The 15,002-nt window shown below is 56.0% G+C and overlaps 1 protein-coding gene across 1 annotated transcript; it reads left to right on the top strand.

Annotated features, from left to right (window-relative positions):
- The first annotated feature begins 11,624 nt into the window (after positions 1 to 11,624).
- On the top strand, positions 11,625 to 15,002 carry CDSN (corneodesmosin). The gene is made up of 2 exons (XM_045865964.2): positions 11,625 to 11,709; positions 13,588 to 15,002. Exons 1-2 carry the CDS (start codon positions 11,625 to 11,627, stop codon positions 15,000 to 15,002), a joined length of 1,500 nt encoding a protein of 499 aa, XP_045721920.1.

The following is a 15,002-nucleotide window of genomic DNA, read 5'->3' as shown; positions in this document are numbered from 1 at the left end:
CGCACGCGCGAAGCTGCCCGCCGCCCACTCCGGGCCGGACCTGCCCCTGCGCCCGCGAGCCGGAGGTTGGGGAGGGGGGTCGCCGGCTCCTGCCGCTCGCGCTGTCGGGGAAGGCCTTCCGCTCCGCAGCCGCCCGTCCTCCCCTTCAGTGACGCAGCCCCCCCCACCTGCACGCCCTGCCCTGCGCCCCCGCGGTGTGCGGGCGCGGCGGTGCCTGGAACGAACGCGGGCCGGGAATGATTTATTCCGTCTGTTCTCCCCTCCTAGGCCTCGAGCATCTTGCGGGCAGAGGCGGCCCGAACGTTTCTTCTGGGACCTCGTCACCATTTCGGGGCCTTCTCCCGCTCTCCCAGCAGCCCCGCCGGTGCCTCGCGTCTGGGACTCTGCAGTGCTGGAAGCACCTGCAAATGTTTCTCCCTCACATCCTCGCCCCCGCACCGCGCCCGCAGCCCTTCAAGGATGACCCACAAATATGGGGGTAGCAACACTCTAGTCTTCTGAGCCCCAGTTGCCCTCCATGAGACTTTGCTTGGCCTCCTTCCATTTCCCGACTCCCTGCGTCCCCCCCCCTTTTTAAAAATATATCCCCTTTCCTTGAATCTTTGTCTCGGGATCTACTTCCGGGCAACCCTGCCTAAGACGCAAAGTAGGGTTTACTACCAACCACCGCAGCTACTTAGGACTGCGCATGTGCTGTAGGGCGCGCTTGTCAAATGCTCTCCAGATTAAGGTCTCGCCTAATGCGCACACTAACCCTATCCTCCTCGCCGTTTTGGATCCGGAGAGGTAGTGACACGCATACAAGGAGACACAAATGGCAAGGCTGGGATTTCAACTCCCGTCTATCCTATGCCAATGTCTCTGATTTTAACCACTTTAGTTTCCCACCCCTTTATTCATCGGTGTAACCCTGACACTGAATACAGTGTCTTAATAGGTTATATTAGGGTTCTCCAGAGACACAGAACCAATAGAACATATATGGAGGTTTATTATAGGAACTGGCCCTTGAGATTGTGGAGGCTGAGAATTCCCAGTCTGCCATCTACAAGCTGGACACCCAGGACAGCCTGTGGAGTAGTTCCAAAGGCCTGAGAACCAGGGGAGCAGATGGTGTAGGTCCCAGTCCTGGTCAAAAGGCCTGAGAACCAGGAGTGCCGATGATGTCCGAGGCCAGGAGAACATGGATGTCCCAGCTCAAACAGAGCAAATTCACCCTCTTCCTGTTTGTTCAGTTCAGCCCTCACAGGTTGGATGATGTCCACCCACAATGGTGACAGCGAGCTTCTTCCCTCAGTTCACCATTCAAATGCTAATCTCTTCCAAGAAACAACCTCACAGATGCACCCAGAAACAATGCTTTACCAGCTATCTGGGCATCCCTTAGCCCAGTCAAGTTGACACATAAAATTAACCATTGCAGGGGCGCCTGGGTGGCTCAGTTGTTAAGTGTCTGCCTTCATGATCCCGGGGTCCTGGGATCGAGCCCCGCATCGGACTCCCTGCTCGGCGGGAAGCATGCTTCTCCCTCTCCCACTCCCCCTGCTTGTGTTCCCTCTCTCGCTGTCTCTCTCTCTCTGTCAAATAAATAAATAAAATCTTGAAAAAAATTAACCATTGCATACATGTTTTATAAATGGCTGAATTCACTAGTAAATGGCAAGTTTGTGGGGCGCCTGGGTGGCTCAGTCGGTTAAGCGTCTGCCTTCGGCTCAGGTCATGATCCTGGGGTCCTGGGATGCAGCCCTGCATGGGGCTCCCTGCTCAGTGGGGGGAGTCTGCTTCTCCCTCTCCCTAACCCCCCACCCCCGGTTCGTGTGTGCTCGCTCGTTCTTTCTCTTTCTCTCTTTCACTCTCCCTCTCAAATAAAATCTTAAAAAAAAACAAATGGCAAGTTTGGGCAACAGAGAGTAGACTGCGATGGTTAGAGTGAAGGGCTTATAACCTGGAAAAGTGGGGGATATTGTTGGACAAGTGAGTTTGAGGGAAATTAGGGAAGCCAGGCTTGGGAGCTTATATCAAAAGTCTTTCTCCTCTGATAGAATTGTGCCCAGTGGTGGGGAGGCTCACGCACATACCTGGGTGTGCTGTGGCAAGGAGGTATGGGAGGGAAGGGAAGAAATCTGGACCCCTCAAACTGACCTGTAGCAACCCCCCAAGCCAGTGAGATGAAGTTCATTGGGAAAAGAAAGAGAAAAGAATACTTAAAGGAGAGGAAAAGTGAGGGAAAGGAACTGCGTTCTTGGTGTGGCCCAGGCAAGGATCTAGGGCTCTTTACATCATGCTGTCTTATTTAATTTGCACAACATTATTGTGGTTTTCATGTGTTCCTCCTCTTGTAAAGTATGAGGTTCTTGAGGGCAGAAACTGTGTCTTGGCTGTGTTTTATGCCTTACTTCTCCTCCTAGTCCTTGGCCAGAAGGTGTTCAATAAAGCAAATTATTAGCCCCATTTCACAGATGAGGAAGCTACTCTGAGAGAGGTAACTCATCTGTCTTGCCAAAGTCAGGACAGTGCAGGACGGCGTGGCTCTAAACCAGTTCTTCCCAGTTTGACACAACAAGTGGGTGAGTGGGAGAGAGAAGGGGGAGGCATGAGGTAACTGGAGATTTTAATAGGTATTAATAGGCAGAAGGTATTGACACGCAAATGCGGTATGTTTATTAGCAGGGAAGGAGACTGAGTGGGACTGAAGGGTATGGAGTATTAACTCAGGGGAGCCCACTGTGCCAACTTATCCGTTCAGGTTAGACAATATGGCTTCCTTCCCATCGACTTTGGCTGACCTCATCTAGGAGTGAATGCGGTAGGGACAGTGTTGCTTCTTATGTCAACATGGAGTCGGAGAATTAAATAATAGAATAGGATCACAGAGTGGGCGCCTGGGTGGCTCAGTTGGTTAAGCGACTGCCTTTGGCTCAGGTCATGATCCTGGAGTCCCTGGATCGAGTCCCGCATCCGGCTCCCTGCTCGGCAGGGAGTCTGCTTCTCCCTCTGGCCCTCCCCCCTCTCATGTGCTCTCTCTCATTCTCTCTCTCTCAAATAAATAAATAAAATCTTAAAAAAAAAATAATAGGATCACAGAGTTAGAGAACAATAGCTCAGTACCTTGGACATGGCAGGTAGTCAAATAAATGCTCGGCCAATGAAAGAAAAGAACCTAAGCTTGTCTCATGGTATAATCTAATCATAGAAGCTGAGTTAACTTGAGAAGGCATCAGGCGCAGCCCTCAGCCTTTGGGCAGGCCAATCATGTCTTTGGACTGGGCAGAAGAGATGGTTATCTGCTCTTCTTTGAAGCTCTCTCGGCAGGGAAACCCCAACCACTCATTTGTTCATCCATTTGCCCATACAACAATCATTTATTGAGCATCTACTGTGTGGGGTGCTAGGCCGTGTTGACAATCCCAGGAAGTAGTGCCAGTCCTCCCTGCCCTCAAGGAGCTCTGTGTCTGGGGAGGAAACAAACATGTAAATCATGGCAATGAAATGTGATAGAAGTTAAATTACAGAGGGGCACACCCTGAGGTAGGTGCTGAGGAGGGGAAGGCCTAACTCCTCTGCTAATTTCATGTTTCAGATTCATTTGAAAACTTGCTTTGGTATAAATTTAAGCTCTCTTGCTATACATTTTCTTCCTCTAATCTTCAATTAAGTGCCCACCGGGTGCCTGGCACTGGCTCAAAAAACTTGTTGAATTAAACCAAATCCACTTTCCAAGCCCCCCCCCCGCCCCCGCCCCGCCCCATATCCCCAAATATCTTTAGCCTTCCTTTTGGCAGCTTAGTCTCAACTCCTGTGATGGGGGCAGACAGGATGGCATACTGGTGAGAGCATCCGATTGTGACCCGAGTCTTTGTCCCTACTCTGCTATCTATTCTCTGTGTGACCTTGGGATGTGACTTGAGGGGATTTCTTTAATAATCTCTAAATTTCCACCCAATGCTAAGAGCCTAATTCCTTGTGTTGGGTGTTCTACGCTCTTCCACCAGAGGGTGGTCTAGAGGCTCCTCCAAGGTGTTTCCCTCCAGAGTCTTCCTTGCTCTTTGACTCTAACATCATCCAGTGCCCTGACTAGTACCCTCTTGGTCGCCAAGGTGACCCCTCTAAGGTGAGTCAGGCACTTGAGGTGAGATGAGGCAGGCTCTGGGGCCCTCAGGAAAATTCGGGCACAGGCTGATTGGCCAAGTGGCTCACATACTCATTATTTCTTCTTTCTCTCCTTATGTACCGAGTTCTTCCATGAGCCGGGCAGTGCTCTGGGCAGTGGATTCAGTGTTGAGTCAAAGAGAGGAGGGCCCTACCCTCAGGGGGCTCACCTTGTAGTGGGGGAAGGGAGCAACACCCCCTGTATACAGGACATATGTAATCGGGTGTCCCGCTGTGATAAGTGTTCTGAAGAAAATTCAGGCAGATTCGCCTCAGGTCATGATCCCGGGGGTCCTGGGATCGAGCCCCCCACATCGGGATCCTTGCTCAGCGAGGACCCTGCTTCGCCCTCTGCCTACCGCACCGCCTGCTTGTGCGCTCTCTCTCTGACAAATAAATAAATAAAATCTTAAAAAAAAAAGAAAAGAAAAGAAAATTCAGGCAGAGGAAGGAAATGGAGCATGGTGGCCCATATGTGGGGTCAGGGTGCTATTTTGTTTTACTATATAAAAGATTTTATTTATTTATTTGAGAGAGAGAGAGAGAATGAGCATGAGTGGAGAGAGGGGCGGGGGGAGAGGGAGAAGCAGACTCCCCATTCAACGGGGAGCCCGACGCGGGGCTCTATCCCAGGACCCCAGGATCATGACCGACTGAGCCACCCAGGCGTCCCTGGGGAGTGATTTTTTTTTTTTTTTAAGATTTTATTTATTTATTTGAGACAGAGAGAATGAGAGAGAACACTTGAGAGGGGGGAGGGTCAGAGGGAGAAGCAGACTCCCTGCCGAGCAGGGAGCCCCATGCGGGACTCGATCCAGGGACTCCAGGATCATGACCTGAGCCGAAGGCAGTCGCTTAACCAACTGAGCCACCCAGGCACCCCCTGGGGAGTGATTTTAAATAGAAGACAGAGGGGGGCCTTTGGAGGAAATGGCAGGTGACAAGAAGTGAATGAAATGAGGGAGGGAGTCAGGCCATGGGAATACCCAGGGAGAAGAGAAAGCAGCTCGGCGCGGCGTGCAGAGCATGGCATCCGGAGTGCCGGGGAAGCCCCAGCCATGGGGGTAGGCATCGCCTTAACTCCCTGGACTAGGACAAGTACTAATTTCTGTCTCTTAGGGTCATTGAGAGCATCAAGATCAGTCCCACACGTATGGATGACTGTGATGATCTGACTGCTGTTACACACTGTTGAGGAGCCAGTGTTGTTCTCTGGTTCTAGCCCTGGCGTCTGGGAGAACAGAGCTGGACTGGGGATGCCGGCCTCTCCAACAGGACTCTCTTTTCCGGCCACCTGTGTGTGTGGGTGATACATCAGGTGCCAGGGACAGACACAGGAGAAGTTCCCTGCCCGAGCGGAGCTCCCGGCCAGAAGAAGGAGAGAGGATGGGCCCACGCAATCCACCCCCAGCAGCTCTGAGAGCCACACCTGGCCTGGGAGTCCCTCTTGGTACGAGCCCTTCCAGGCGCTCTCGCAAGTTCCTTCAGACCATACCCCGGCCTTCCCTTTCACCCTCCCTGGCTCCGTCCTCTGGGCTGGGGAGGAGGCTGAGTCACTAATTCTGGGGTACCAATAACAATAAAAAGCATTAATAGCTACAGTGGAAAGAATGACTGTTTTAAAGGTGAGCATAATGAGCAGACAATGAGTGCTGGTTTCCCTAGCACTCACTCCACGAACAGAGAAGAGGGAAAATATTATTGCTGCTCTGTGACCTAATCACAACCTCCTGCAGTCACCTCCTCACAAGACAAGAGAGGTGGTGGCCAAATCGGGTGTGACTTGAACCTGGCAGTCTTGGGCCCAGGGAGCGTGATTGGCCCTCAGCTGACTCTCTGCGGCTTACAGGACGTGGGGACGGGAAGGAAGGGTGAGCAGAGAGCCTGGTGGGCAGAGCCCCCACCTGCTGAATTCTTCGTCTTCCGGACTCACTGCCCGAAGATGCCCCTATCTCGGGCTCCAGTCCTCATTCCTGCGTCCCAGCTGCGGTCCCCCGGGTCCCGTGGAGGGTACCAGGAGGCTGCTGAGAGGGTGAGGCGCAGAAGTGGAGGCTGTCCAGGCCAAATTCCAGGAGATCAGTCCTGGAGGAGGGATGGATGGACTGCGGGAGCTGATGGAGAAGGAGGAAAAGGTAGAACTGAGTAGAGACCACACCACTGAGTAGGTTTTGAGGGAGCAGAATATATTTTGATGAGGTGTAGACTGCTCCCCAGAGCAGTGATTCTTAGCTAAGGGCAACATAGTATCCTGGGTGAGATTCCCAACAAGAATCACCTAAGGGATTCTTAAAGTGCCCAGCCCTGTCCTGCTCCACCCCGGGCCTCAGGTCCACGCTGGGTGCAGGGGGGCATCCCGGACCTCGTCACGGTGCCGCGTGAGCTCTGCTCCTTGTTCGTGGAGGTGTGCTGCATCCCTCAGAGCAAAGAGATCATCCAGTGGGGAGAAGAGTGGCTCAGGGGAGACAGTCACCCGTGAGGAATGAGGGTGGGACAGAGGGGCCCACGAGAGAGCCCGGGAGGGTCGTTTTGTGTCGAAGCCAAGTTCACGTGCCTGCTGCTCTCTCTGCCGGGACAGGCTGCGTGCTCCTGGAGGCAAGGCCTTGGCCACTGTTGCATCCCACCGGGCACCTAGAGTGTGCCGCGTACGATGTGGTTGGGAGGTGCGGGGGGCACTGAGAGCAGAGAGGAAGGAGATGCATTCCAGGGTAAGTAAGGTAGGAGGGGAAGAATCACCAAGAGCCTACGACAGGGAAGTGCTCGGAATTCAGTGAACCGTCCTGGAGCCCGCAGTCCGGGGCCAATGGCTGTGGGGGGGCCGCACACACAACGTGCCGCCGAATCCATCTGAGCAGAGGGCAAAGGAGTCAGGCCACGTGGCATGCGGATTCTGTGCTCGATCATCTCCCACAGGGAAGAAACCACAGAGGCAGGCGGAGAAGAGAGACTACAACTGAGGGAAGGTTAGCCAGTCCCATGGGCACAGCTGGGCTGAAGAGGGCACAGGCCAGGTGGGAGCTCCCATGTGCAAATCCGTCGTCTCCTTCCTGGACCCATGTCCTCAGCCACAAGAGCGACCAGGTGGAGAGTGTGGATGACTCAGGGGCCCCCATCCCCACTACAGGGAAACAGGGAGACCCTCCTGGGAATGGGCCAGGGGTGTCAGCCTGCCCCGTGTGCAGGGAACCGTGACTGCTGGAGAGAGGAGCCCACCACAGGCAGAGCAAGTGCGACGGAGGAAGAGAGAGCAGGAGAAGAAAGTGCCTTTGGCTGGAGCAGAGAGGAGAGGCTCAGAGGACAGAGGACACCTCAGGTCCTGGGGTGCAGAGCGGCCTCTTCCCTTCTGCCCCCACAAAACAACCTCCTCTCTTGGGCTTCTTCTCTTCCTGTGTTTTCTTTTCTTTCTTTCTTTCTTTCTTTCTTTCTTTCTTTCTTTCTTTCTTTCTTTCTTTCTTTCTTTCTTTCTTTCTTTTTAAGATTTTATTTATTTATTTGACAGAGAGAGACACAGCGAGAGAGGGATCACAAGCAGGGGGAGCGGGAGAGGGAGAAGCAGGCTTCCTACAGAGCAGGAAGCCCAATGTGGGGCTCGATCCTAGGACCCTGGGATCATGACCTGAGCCGAAGGCAGACGCTTAATGGCTGAGCCACCCAGGTGCCCCTCCTCCTGTGTTTTCACTCCCTTGTTCCTTCTCTCAAGCGGAAGCCCTAGGTCTATCAAACACCCCTGCATGGAACACTTGTTCTAGAACTCCTGTCCTGGATAAAAAGCAGAGGAGACAAAATTGAGTGGGAGGAACAGCATGTGCTGTTGACCTCACTTAGGACCTCTCAACTTTGAGACTTTGATGATACACAAGGAATTTTGCACACACCCTTCCAGGGTCTAAGGAACCTCTGAGGTCTGTCCATGGACCACTGCCATTAATGTATGGCCTGGTGTCCACTGGAAAATGGGACCTACATGGGCTCTGGAGTCCAGCGGGCTTGGGTGCGTCCTTTCCAAACTCTTGTGCAACCTACCAGCTGGTTTGAGCAACCAATTTGAACTCAGTTTCCTCATCTGTGAAACGGGGGAGAAAACACTCTTACCCTGTAGGGCTGTCGTGAGGTCTAAGCACCAGAGCATGTGGGGCGTACCTGGGACAGTACGGCCCGCAGTTGGCCATCAGGACGCCGTGGTCCTCTACACCACACCTCCTCTCTGACCGTGCTGTCCCCCCATTCAGAACCTTCTGTTCCCTGCATCCTCCTGCACGGACCGCAGTCCTCCCTCAGCCTGCTGCTGCACATCACCTATGATGCTGGTCCAAGTCGCCCTTCTGCTCCTCGGTCCCAACAGCCCGCTGCTCCTCTGTGTATACTTCCCAAGCCGGACGCTTGTTCTAAACACACCTCCGGCGCCGCCAGGGCCCCGAGTCTGAGCTGCCTGCTGCCATCATTCCCCAAGGCCCAGGGAACGTCCTGATGCCTCTTTTCTCCCTGCTAGGCTTCTCTCTAGGCTGTCTGTTCCCAGCTGGACTTTAGCGCCTCAAGGGCAAGGACAGGTCATCTTCCTCCTTGTGGCGCCTTCTGGAGCACGGTGTGGGGAGCATGGTGTGGGCCGCGGGAGCCGAACCAGGGGTCCACGCAGCCCCGAGCAGAGCCAGGCGGCCAGAAGCCGACACAACCTGCTTTCTCATAAATATGGGGCACGGGCTCCCAGTCTCCTGCCCTTGGAAGGCCCGTGCTTTACATCCGGTTTCCTCGGGTGTGTGGGGTGGCCCCAGGCCGCCCCTGCTCTCTTGCCCAGACCATGTGTTGGGCAGGGCCCTTGCCGCTGGGAACACAGCAGACCCACCCACACCTCCCTGGGCATTGTCTCATTGATGGCTGGCCCACAAGACGGCCTTGGCCTGGCAGGCCCCCAGCCAGTGTCCCTGCTCTGCCCTCCTCAGCCCCATTAGCTTCAGCGTTTCACTGCCTCAGCTGAGAGAAGGGTGAATGATGAGTCCAAGGGACGTAGCAGAGTGAAACAGCAGAGCAGAGCGGATTCCAGTAAGACACAGGGAGAGCGGAGAGGAGCTGGGAGGGCCCACGTGTGGGCAGATGTATGCGGTGGGATCGGGTGGCAGGCGGCGGGCAGAACGGACGGGGGAGGACTGCGCGGCACAGCGGGCGCTGTGGGTGGCTGGAGGGCTGGAGAGAGGCCGAGAGAGATTGTGCCTCCTCTGCCGCTGGCTGTCCGGGCCAAGGTCTAACAGCACCTGGGAGGAACGAGAGGAGGAAAACAGGACACACTTCCCACCTCTGCCGGGGCTGGAGAAGAGTCTCCCGCAGGTCTTGCAGTTCCTCCCCTTCTCCCCACCCACCAGTCTCCCGGTGCCTCTTCTCTCGGACACTCCCCTCCCTGCTCCCTGCCCGACGGCCTCCCCTCCGCCTCCGGGAGACCAGCGCTGGCCCAGCGGCCCGGGAGTCCAGTGGCCGGGATGGCCGCTGGGGGGACTGACATCATTTTCAGTAGCACCCTGTGTGCACGCTGGTCGCTGCTCCGCAGACTCTGAAAAGAGAGCCTGGGGCCGTGGAGGGAGCCGTCCTGCTTGCCGTCCCCCAGGAGGACCCAGACAGGCCTCTGCGGGGGGGGGGCTCCATCTGCTGAGCGCCTGTGGTAGGAGCGCTAGGCCCTCAGGCCCATTTAATCTTTCTGATAATTTCCCGTTTGATCCTCACAACTCCCCTGTAAGGCAGGCGTGATTTAAAACACCTCCATTTTACAGAGGCCGACACTGAAGCTCAGAGAAGTTTGGAGACTTGCCTGAAGCCAGGAAGTTAGCCGGGACTCGAGCCCAGGTCAGCCTGATTCTAAAGCTAGTGTTTGTGTTTTTCAGGGGACACTGTCCCATTACGTCCTCTCGCCGTGGCTCCAGGCCCCTCTCCCTTCCCAGTCCCAGTTCGAGTGCTGGCAGAGTCAACGGCTAGACTAGATGGAAGCCACTAGCTGCACATGGCTGTTAACATTTAAATGGAAATTAAGTAAAATTAAAAATTCCGTTCCTCAGGTTGGTCATACTAGCCCCATTTCAAGTGCTTAGTGGCCCACATGTGGCTACTATATTTGGCAGCGCAGATACAGAACTTCCCTATCATCACAGAAAGTCCCGTGGGCAGTACCGAGCTGGAGGGAAAGGCAGGACAGGAGAGAGAGAGAATAGGAGAGGGCAGCCAAGGGCTGGGGCAGAGGCTGTCTTTGTGGGGAAGTATGGCGATGAGAGTCTGGACGAGGGGAGCAGGGTGGGGGAGGAGGAGAGGCAGCTTGACCTGACTCCCAGGCCTCTCCCTCTGATACTGATTCTCTGGACTAGTGAGCAATTAATTGGCTGGGGTGGGGCCAGGACCAAAGCAGGAGGGATGGAATGGGATGCAGGAGGACCTGCCTCCCTTCTGGCTGAAGTCAGGAGTCTGATCTGCCAGTCCTGCCTTTCATCCTTCGGGGGCGCTGAAGTCTGCCTGGCCTCCTTTACCCCACTCAGACTAGAGCTGGCTGTTTCCTGCCCCCTCTTCCAGGCCAGGGAGCCAGCTGACGGACTGCAGGGCCACCACCTTCCCAATTAGCCTCATTAGCCACTGGCTCTGACACCCACTGGAGTCAGGGTCATCAGCTGTGGGGGAGGGGCCGCGAGTGGCCTGTGAGTAACCTCAGACCCAGCTATGACAGGGTTCCCAGCCCAGGCCTCTCCCCAGGCTGAGGCCCTGGCACCCAGCGCCCCTCAGACTACCCCAGGAGCCCCCAGAAGGGAGAGGTCAGGGAGCTGGAGTGCAGATTCCCAGCTGGTAAGAGGGAAAAGGCTCATTCATGGATGAAACCCGTGATAGGTGTGTGGCAGGCATGAACCTGGGCAGTGACAACAGGGGGGCTCTGGGGGTGCAGGGCAGACCCTTTGATCTGCAGGGGAAAAGTGGGGGCTGAGTGATGGATCCCAAGGAAAGGGGCAGACCCAGGGGCTGTGGATGAGAAGCCAGGTGGCAGGGGTGGGGGGCCAGAGCAGCTACCTTGCTGTGGACGGGAAAGTTGAAATGTCCACGTCTGTGCATGGAAGGAGGATGGGACTGAAACAGGCCAACCCCAGGGGTGGCAGGACAGCGAAGAAGCCGGTGACTGGGGCCTGTGGTGAGAGCGGCCTCCTGAGTGGGCAGAGGGCCCGGTTCCAGGGGAAGCAGGGAAGAGCCATGCGTAGGCCGCTCAGCTGGCTGGAAGGCGGGCATTGTTAAGGTCCCCGTGGCCAGGGTTCCCCACACTGAGGCCACCTCTGCCGCTGAGTAGGCAGATGCCCCGACTGATGACTTCAGCTCCTCCCGGCCACACCAAGTTGCCCCGGGCACCTGCCCTCCACCTCCCCACCCCTCCCCAGGGTGACTCCTGCCCAGAGAATGTCCAGCCCTGGCATAAAGGCCCTGGGTGTCCACGAGCTGCTGTCAGTCCGAAGGCTGCACAGTCCAAGATGGGCTCCTCGCGGGCACCCCGGACGGGGCGTGTGGGAGGGCGAGGAACGATGGCCCTACTGCTGGCCGCTCTCCTCCTGCCAGGTAGGGGGCTGGGGGCCCCGGGAGTGGAGGGAAGGGGGGAGAGGTGGGGAGGAAGGAGGCAGATACCAGGTCGGAGAAGGCTCGAGGGATCCAGCGGTGCGGGTGCGTGGAGGTGGGAGGAATCGCCATCCGGGGAGAAGCCAGGAGAGCCCCCAGCGAGGGGGAAGGGCAGGGGCTCTGGGGCCTGAGGGCTGCTCCTCACTGCCTTGTCACTCCAGGCAGGTTACTTGAACTTCCCGAGCCACATTTTCTGAAACTCTAAAACTAGGTTAATGATAACACCTAGCTCTAGTCTCTCTGAGTCTCAAATTAAATAATGTATGTGACAAGTGCTTTGGAAATTCCAGAGGGTTATATAAATGTTGGTTGTTGTTGTTATTGCTCTTATCGATTATTAGAGCAGTAGAAGATGAAGACTGGATATTTAACAGGAATACTTGTTACCATCTATAGAGCGCTTTTTATGTGCCAGACACTATTCTAGCACTTTCCATGAGCACTTCTGATCGTTAGAAGAACTGTATGGGAGATTTGTTATTTCCACTGTACTGGGGAGGACATGGACGCTAGGACAAGTTAAGAAACCGGCTCAAGATCACAACTTAGAAAGCAGTAAAGCCGGGATCCAAACCAGGGCTGTGCTGTGGGCCAGCAGGTATTTGCGGAGATCCTGCCCACGGCCCCCAGGGGGAGAGAGCAGGCTGTGTGGCTTGAATTCTCCATGATGAGTGGGCCGGCCGGGTGAGGGGGGCTGCGGGCAGAGTTGGGGTTTGGTATGGAGGGGGCCACAGAGAACTTCTCTTTGAGGAGAGAATGGGGACATCACAGACTGAGGAGAAACTGCTTGTTGGGGGACAGACTGGGCCTCTCCGAATGTATAAAGTAATGCTCAGAGAGGTTTCGTAACTTGCTGGCATGAAGCTCGGCGCACACTGCTTGGGACCTGAAGGCCGTGAGGCAGGGAGCGGAGGAAGAATGGGCGGAAGGTGAGCCTGGGGTTGGAAGCAAAGGCTTGGTTAAGGACAGAAGTGGTTCCGCATCTGCCAGGGATGTAAAGGCGGGAGCCTGGGGGGCAGGCAGACACGGCCGTTGGCTGGGCGGGGAGAGGGGGAAGCTGATAATGGCGGTGAGCCTCGGAGGCAGGTTTCATCCTCATGTCCCTGTCCCTGGGCTGGGCCAGGACAGCAGGGCTGGCTCAGGGTGCGGTGTCCTGTCACGCGGTACCAGCAGGTTCTGAAGCGACTGTGTGCCCCCACATCCCGGCCCCCACCCAGCTTTCCTGGCATGGGCAGCACTAAATGGGAAGAGAACTCCCACCCGCTACCCAAGCCTGGACTCTCCCAGGAGGCTGGTGACAGATCTTAGTCCTCAAGGACCCTCGCCCTTACCTCAGTCCCTCTGCCACCGGCTTCCTCTTTTCTCAGAGTCTCTTTTGCTACTTTTCCTTTCCTCCCCGGTCAGTTACTGTCCTGTCTTGTCTCCTCCTTCCATTTGGCCCCTCAGCTGCACCTGGGATTTCCCCCCTCATGGTGTATGCCCCATCTCAAGGATGTCTCCCCCATGCTCTGTCTCTTCGGGGTCCTTCCTTTTGGACCCATGAGCTCCTGCTACTCCTCTGTCCCCTCTTCTCTTCTTTTAACACCCCCTCCTTTGGAGTCTCATTTTCTCTGTCCCTGCCCCTTCCCAGCACCGAAACTGCCCTTCCTCTGCCACCTCATTTTCCTTTACAGACAACAGCCAGTTCTCCCTTCCATTTCACCCCAGACTCTCCCTGGGCCCTCTCGGGAGAAATCAGAAGCAGATGACCGAGACGGGCTTGGAAGCTGAGGGAGGAAGCCAAGCCACGCTGGCCCTTCCTAACCACTCCTTCTTCCCCAGGGGCCTCGGCTAAGAGCATCGGGACCTTCTCAGACCCCTGCAAGGACGCGCGTATCACCTCCCCCAGTGACCCCTGTCTCACTGGGAAGAGTGGTTCCAGTAGCTTCAGCGGCCACAGTGGCTCCAGCAGTTCCAGCAGCTCCATTTCCAGTTCCAGTGGCTCTGCTGGTGGCCCCAGTGGTGCTGGTGGCTCCAGTGTCACCCAGGGTGGTTCTTCAAGATCTTCGTTATCTAAGCCAGGAACAGGGTATTCCCAGATCAGCTACTCCTCCGGATCCATCTCCTCCCAGTCCGGCGGCAGCAGCTCCCAGTACGGAAGCGGTAGCTCCCAACCAGGATCTGGCTCAGCTCTATCAACCAGTGATGATTCTTCCCCATTAAGCTCTTCCCAGTCTGGAGGCGGCTCGAGCTCATCTGTTTCCCAAAGCTCTTGGATGTCCAGCAGCGGTGGCCAAAGTGTCAACTCTAACTTACGCCCCTGTAGTTCAGATGTCTCTGACTCTCCCTGCAGTGGGGGGCCTGTTGTCTCCCACTCTGGCTCAAACGTCTCCAGCTCCGTGTCGGGAGGTCAAAGGCCAGTGGTGGTGGTGGTGGAGCAGCATGGCTCTGGTGGCCCTGGAGGGGTTCAGGGTACCCCCTGTGGCCTTCCAGACAAGCCCTGCCCCCCCATCACCTCTGTAGACAAGTCCTATGGCAGCTATGAAGTGGTGGGTGGCTCTTCTGACAGTTATCTGGTCCCAGGCATGACCTACAGTGGGGGCAAAATCTACCCTGTGGGCTACTTCACCAAAGATAACCCTGTCAAAGGCTCTCCAGGTGTCCCTTCCTTTGCAGCTGGGCCCCCCATCTCGGAGGGCAAATACTTCTCCAGCAACCCCATCATCCCCAGCCACAGCTCTTCTAGTTCCAACATCTACCAGTCGGGAGCTTCCTCAGCCATTGTGTTCCAGCCAGTGGGCTCTGGTGGGGTCCAGCCCTGCAGAGTTGGCTCTAAGGGGCCCTGCTCCCTCTCGAGTTCTGGAGCCCACAGCAGTTCTAGCGTCTCCAGTAGTTCATCCTTCCATCCCTGCGGTGATGTTTCACAGGGGCCCTGTTTCCCACCAGGCACTGGCTCCTTCAGCGGCACCTCCAGCTCCCAAGCCAGTGGCAAAATCATCCTTCAGCCCTGTGGCAGCAAGTCCAGCTCTTCTGGTCACCCTTGCATTTCTGTCTCCTCCTCTACATTGAGTGGGGGTCCCGATGGCTCTCCCCAACCTGATCCTTCAGCTGGTGCCAGGCCCTGTGGCTCCAGCAGCTCCGGAAAGCTCCCCTGCCGCTCCATCCGGGACATCCTGGCCCAAGTAAAGCCTCTGGGGCCCCAGCTAGCTGACCGTGAAGTTTTCCTACCCCAGGGAGAGTCACTTGACAGTCCATAA

This window comes from Mirounga angustirostris, unplaced genomic scaffold, assembly GCF_029215605.1.
Source record: "Mirounga angustirostris isolate CCGP_5_RB_7025 unplaced genomic scaffold, mMirAng1.0.hap1 SCAF_8, whole genome shotgun sequence".
Classification (NCBI taxonomy): Eukaryota; Metazoa; Chordata; class Mammalia; order Carnivora; family Phocidae; genus Mirounga; species Mirounga angustirostris.
Note: the sequence above shows the minus strand (reverse complement) of the source record. Positions and strands in the feature narration are given on the sequence as shown.

What these genes read in the sequence shown, in the direction of transcription:
- CDSN (XM_045865964.2), top strand. Translation starts at nt 11,625, where the DNA reads ATGGGCTCCTCGCGGGCACCCCGGACGGGGCGTGTGGGAGGGCGAGGA. An exon ending in GGCCGCTCTCCTCCTGCCAG is followed by an intron (nt 11,710 to 13,587) that starts GTAGGGGGCTGG and finishes CTTCTTCCCCAG; the next exon opens with GGGCCTCGGCTAAGAGCATC.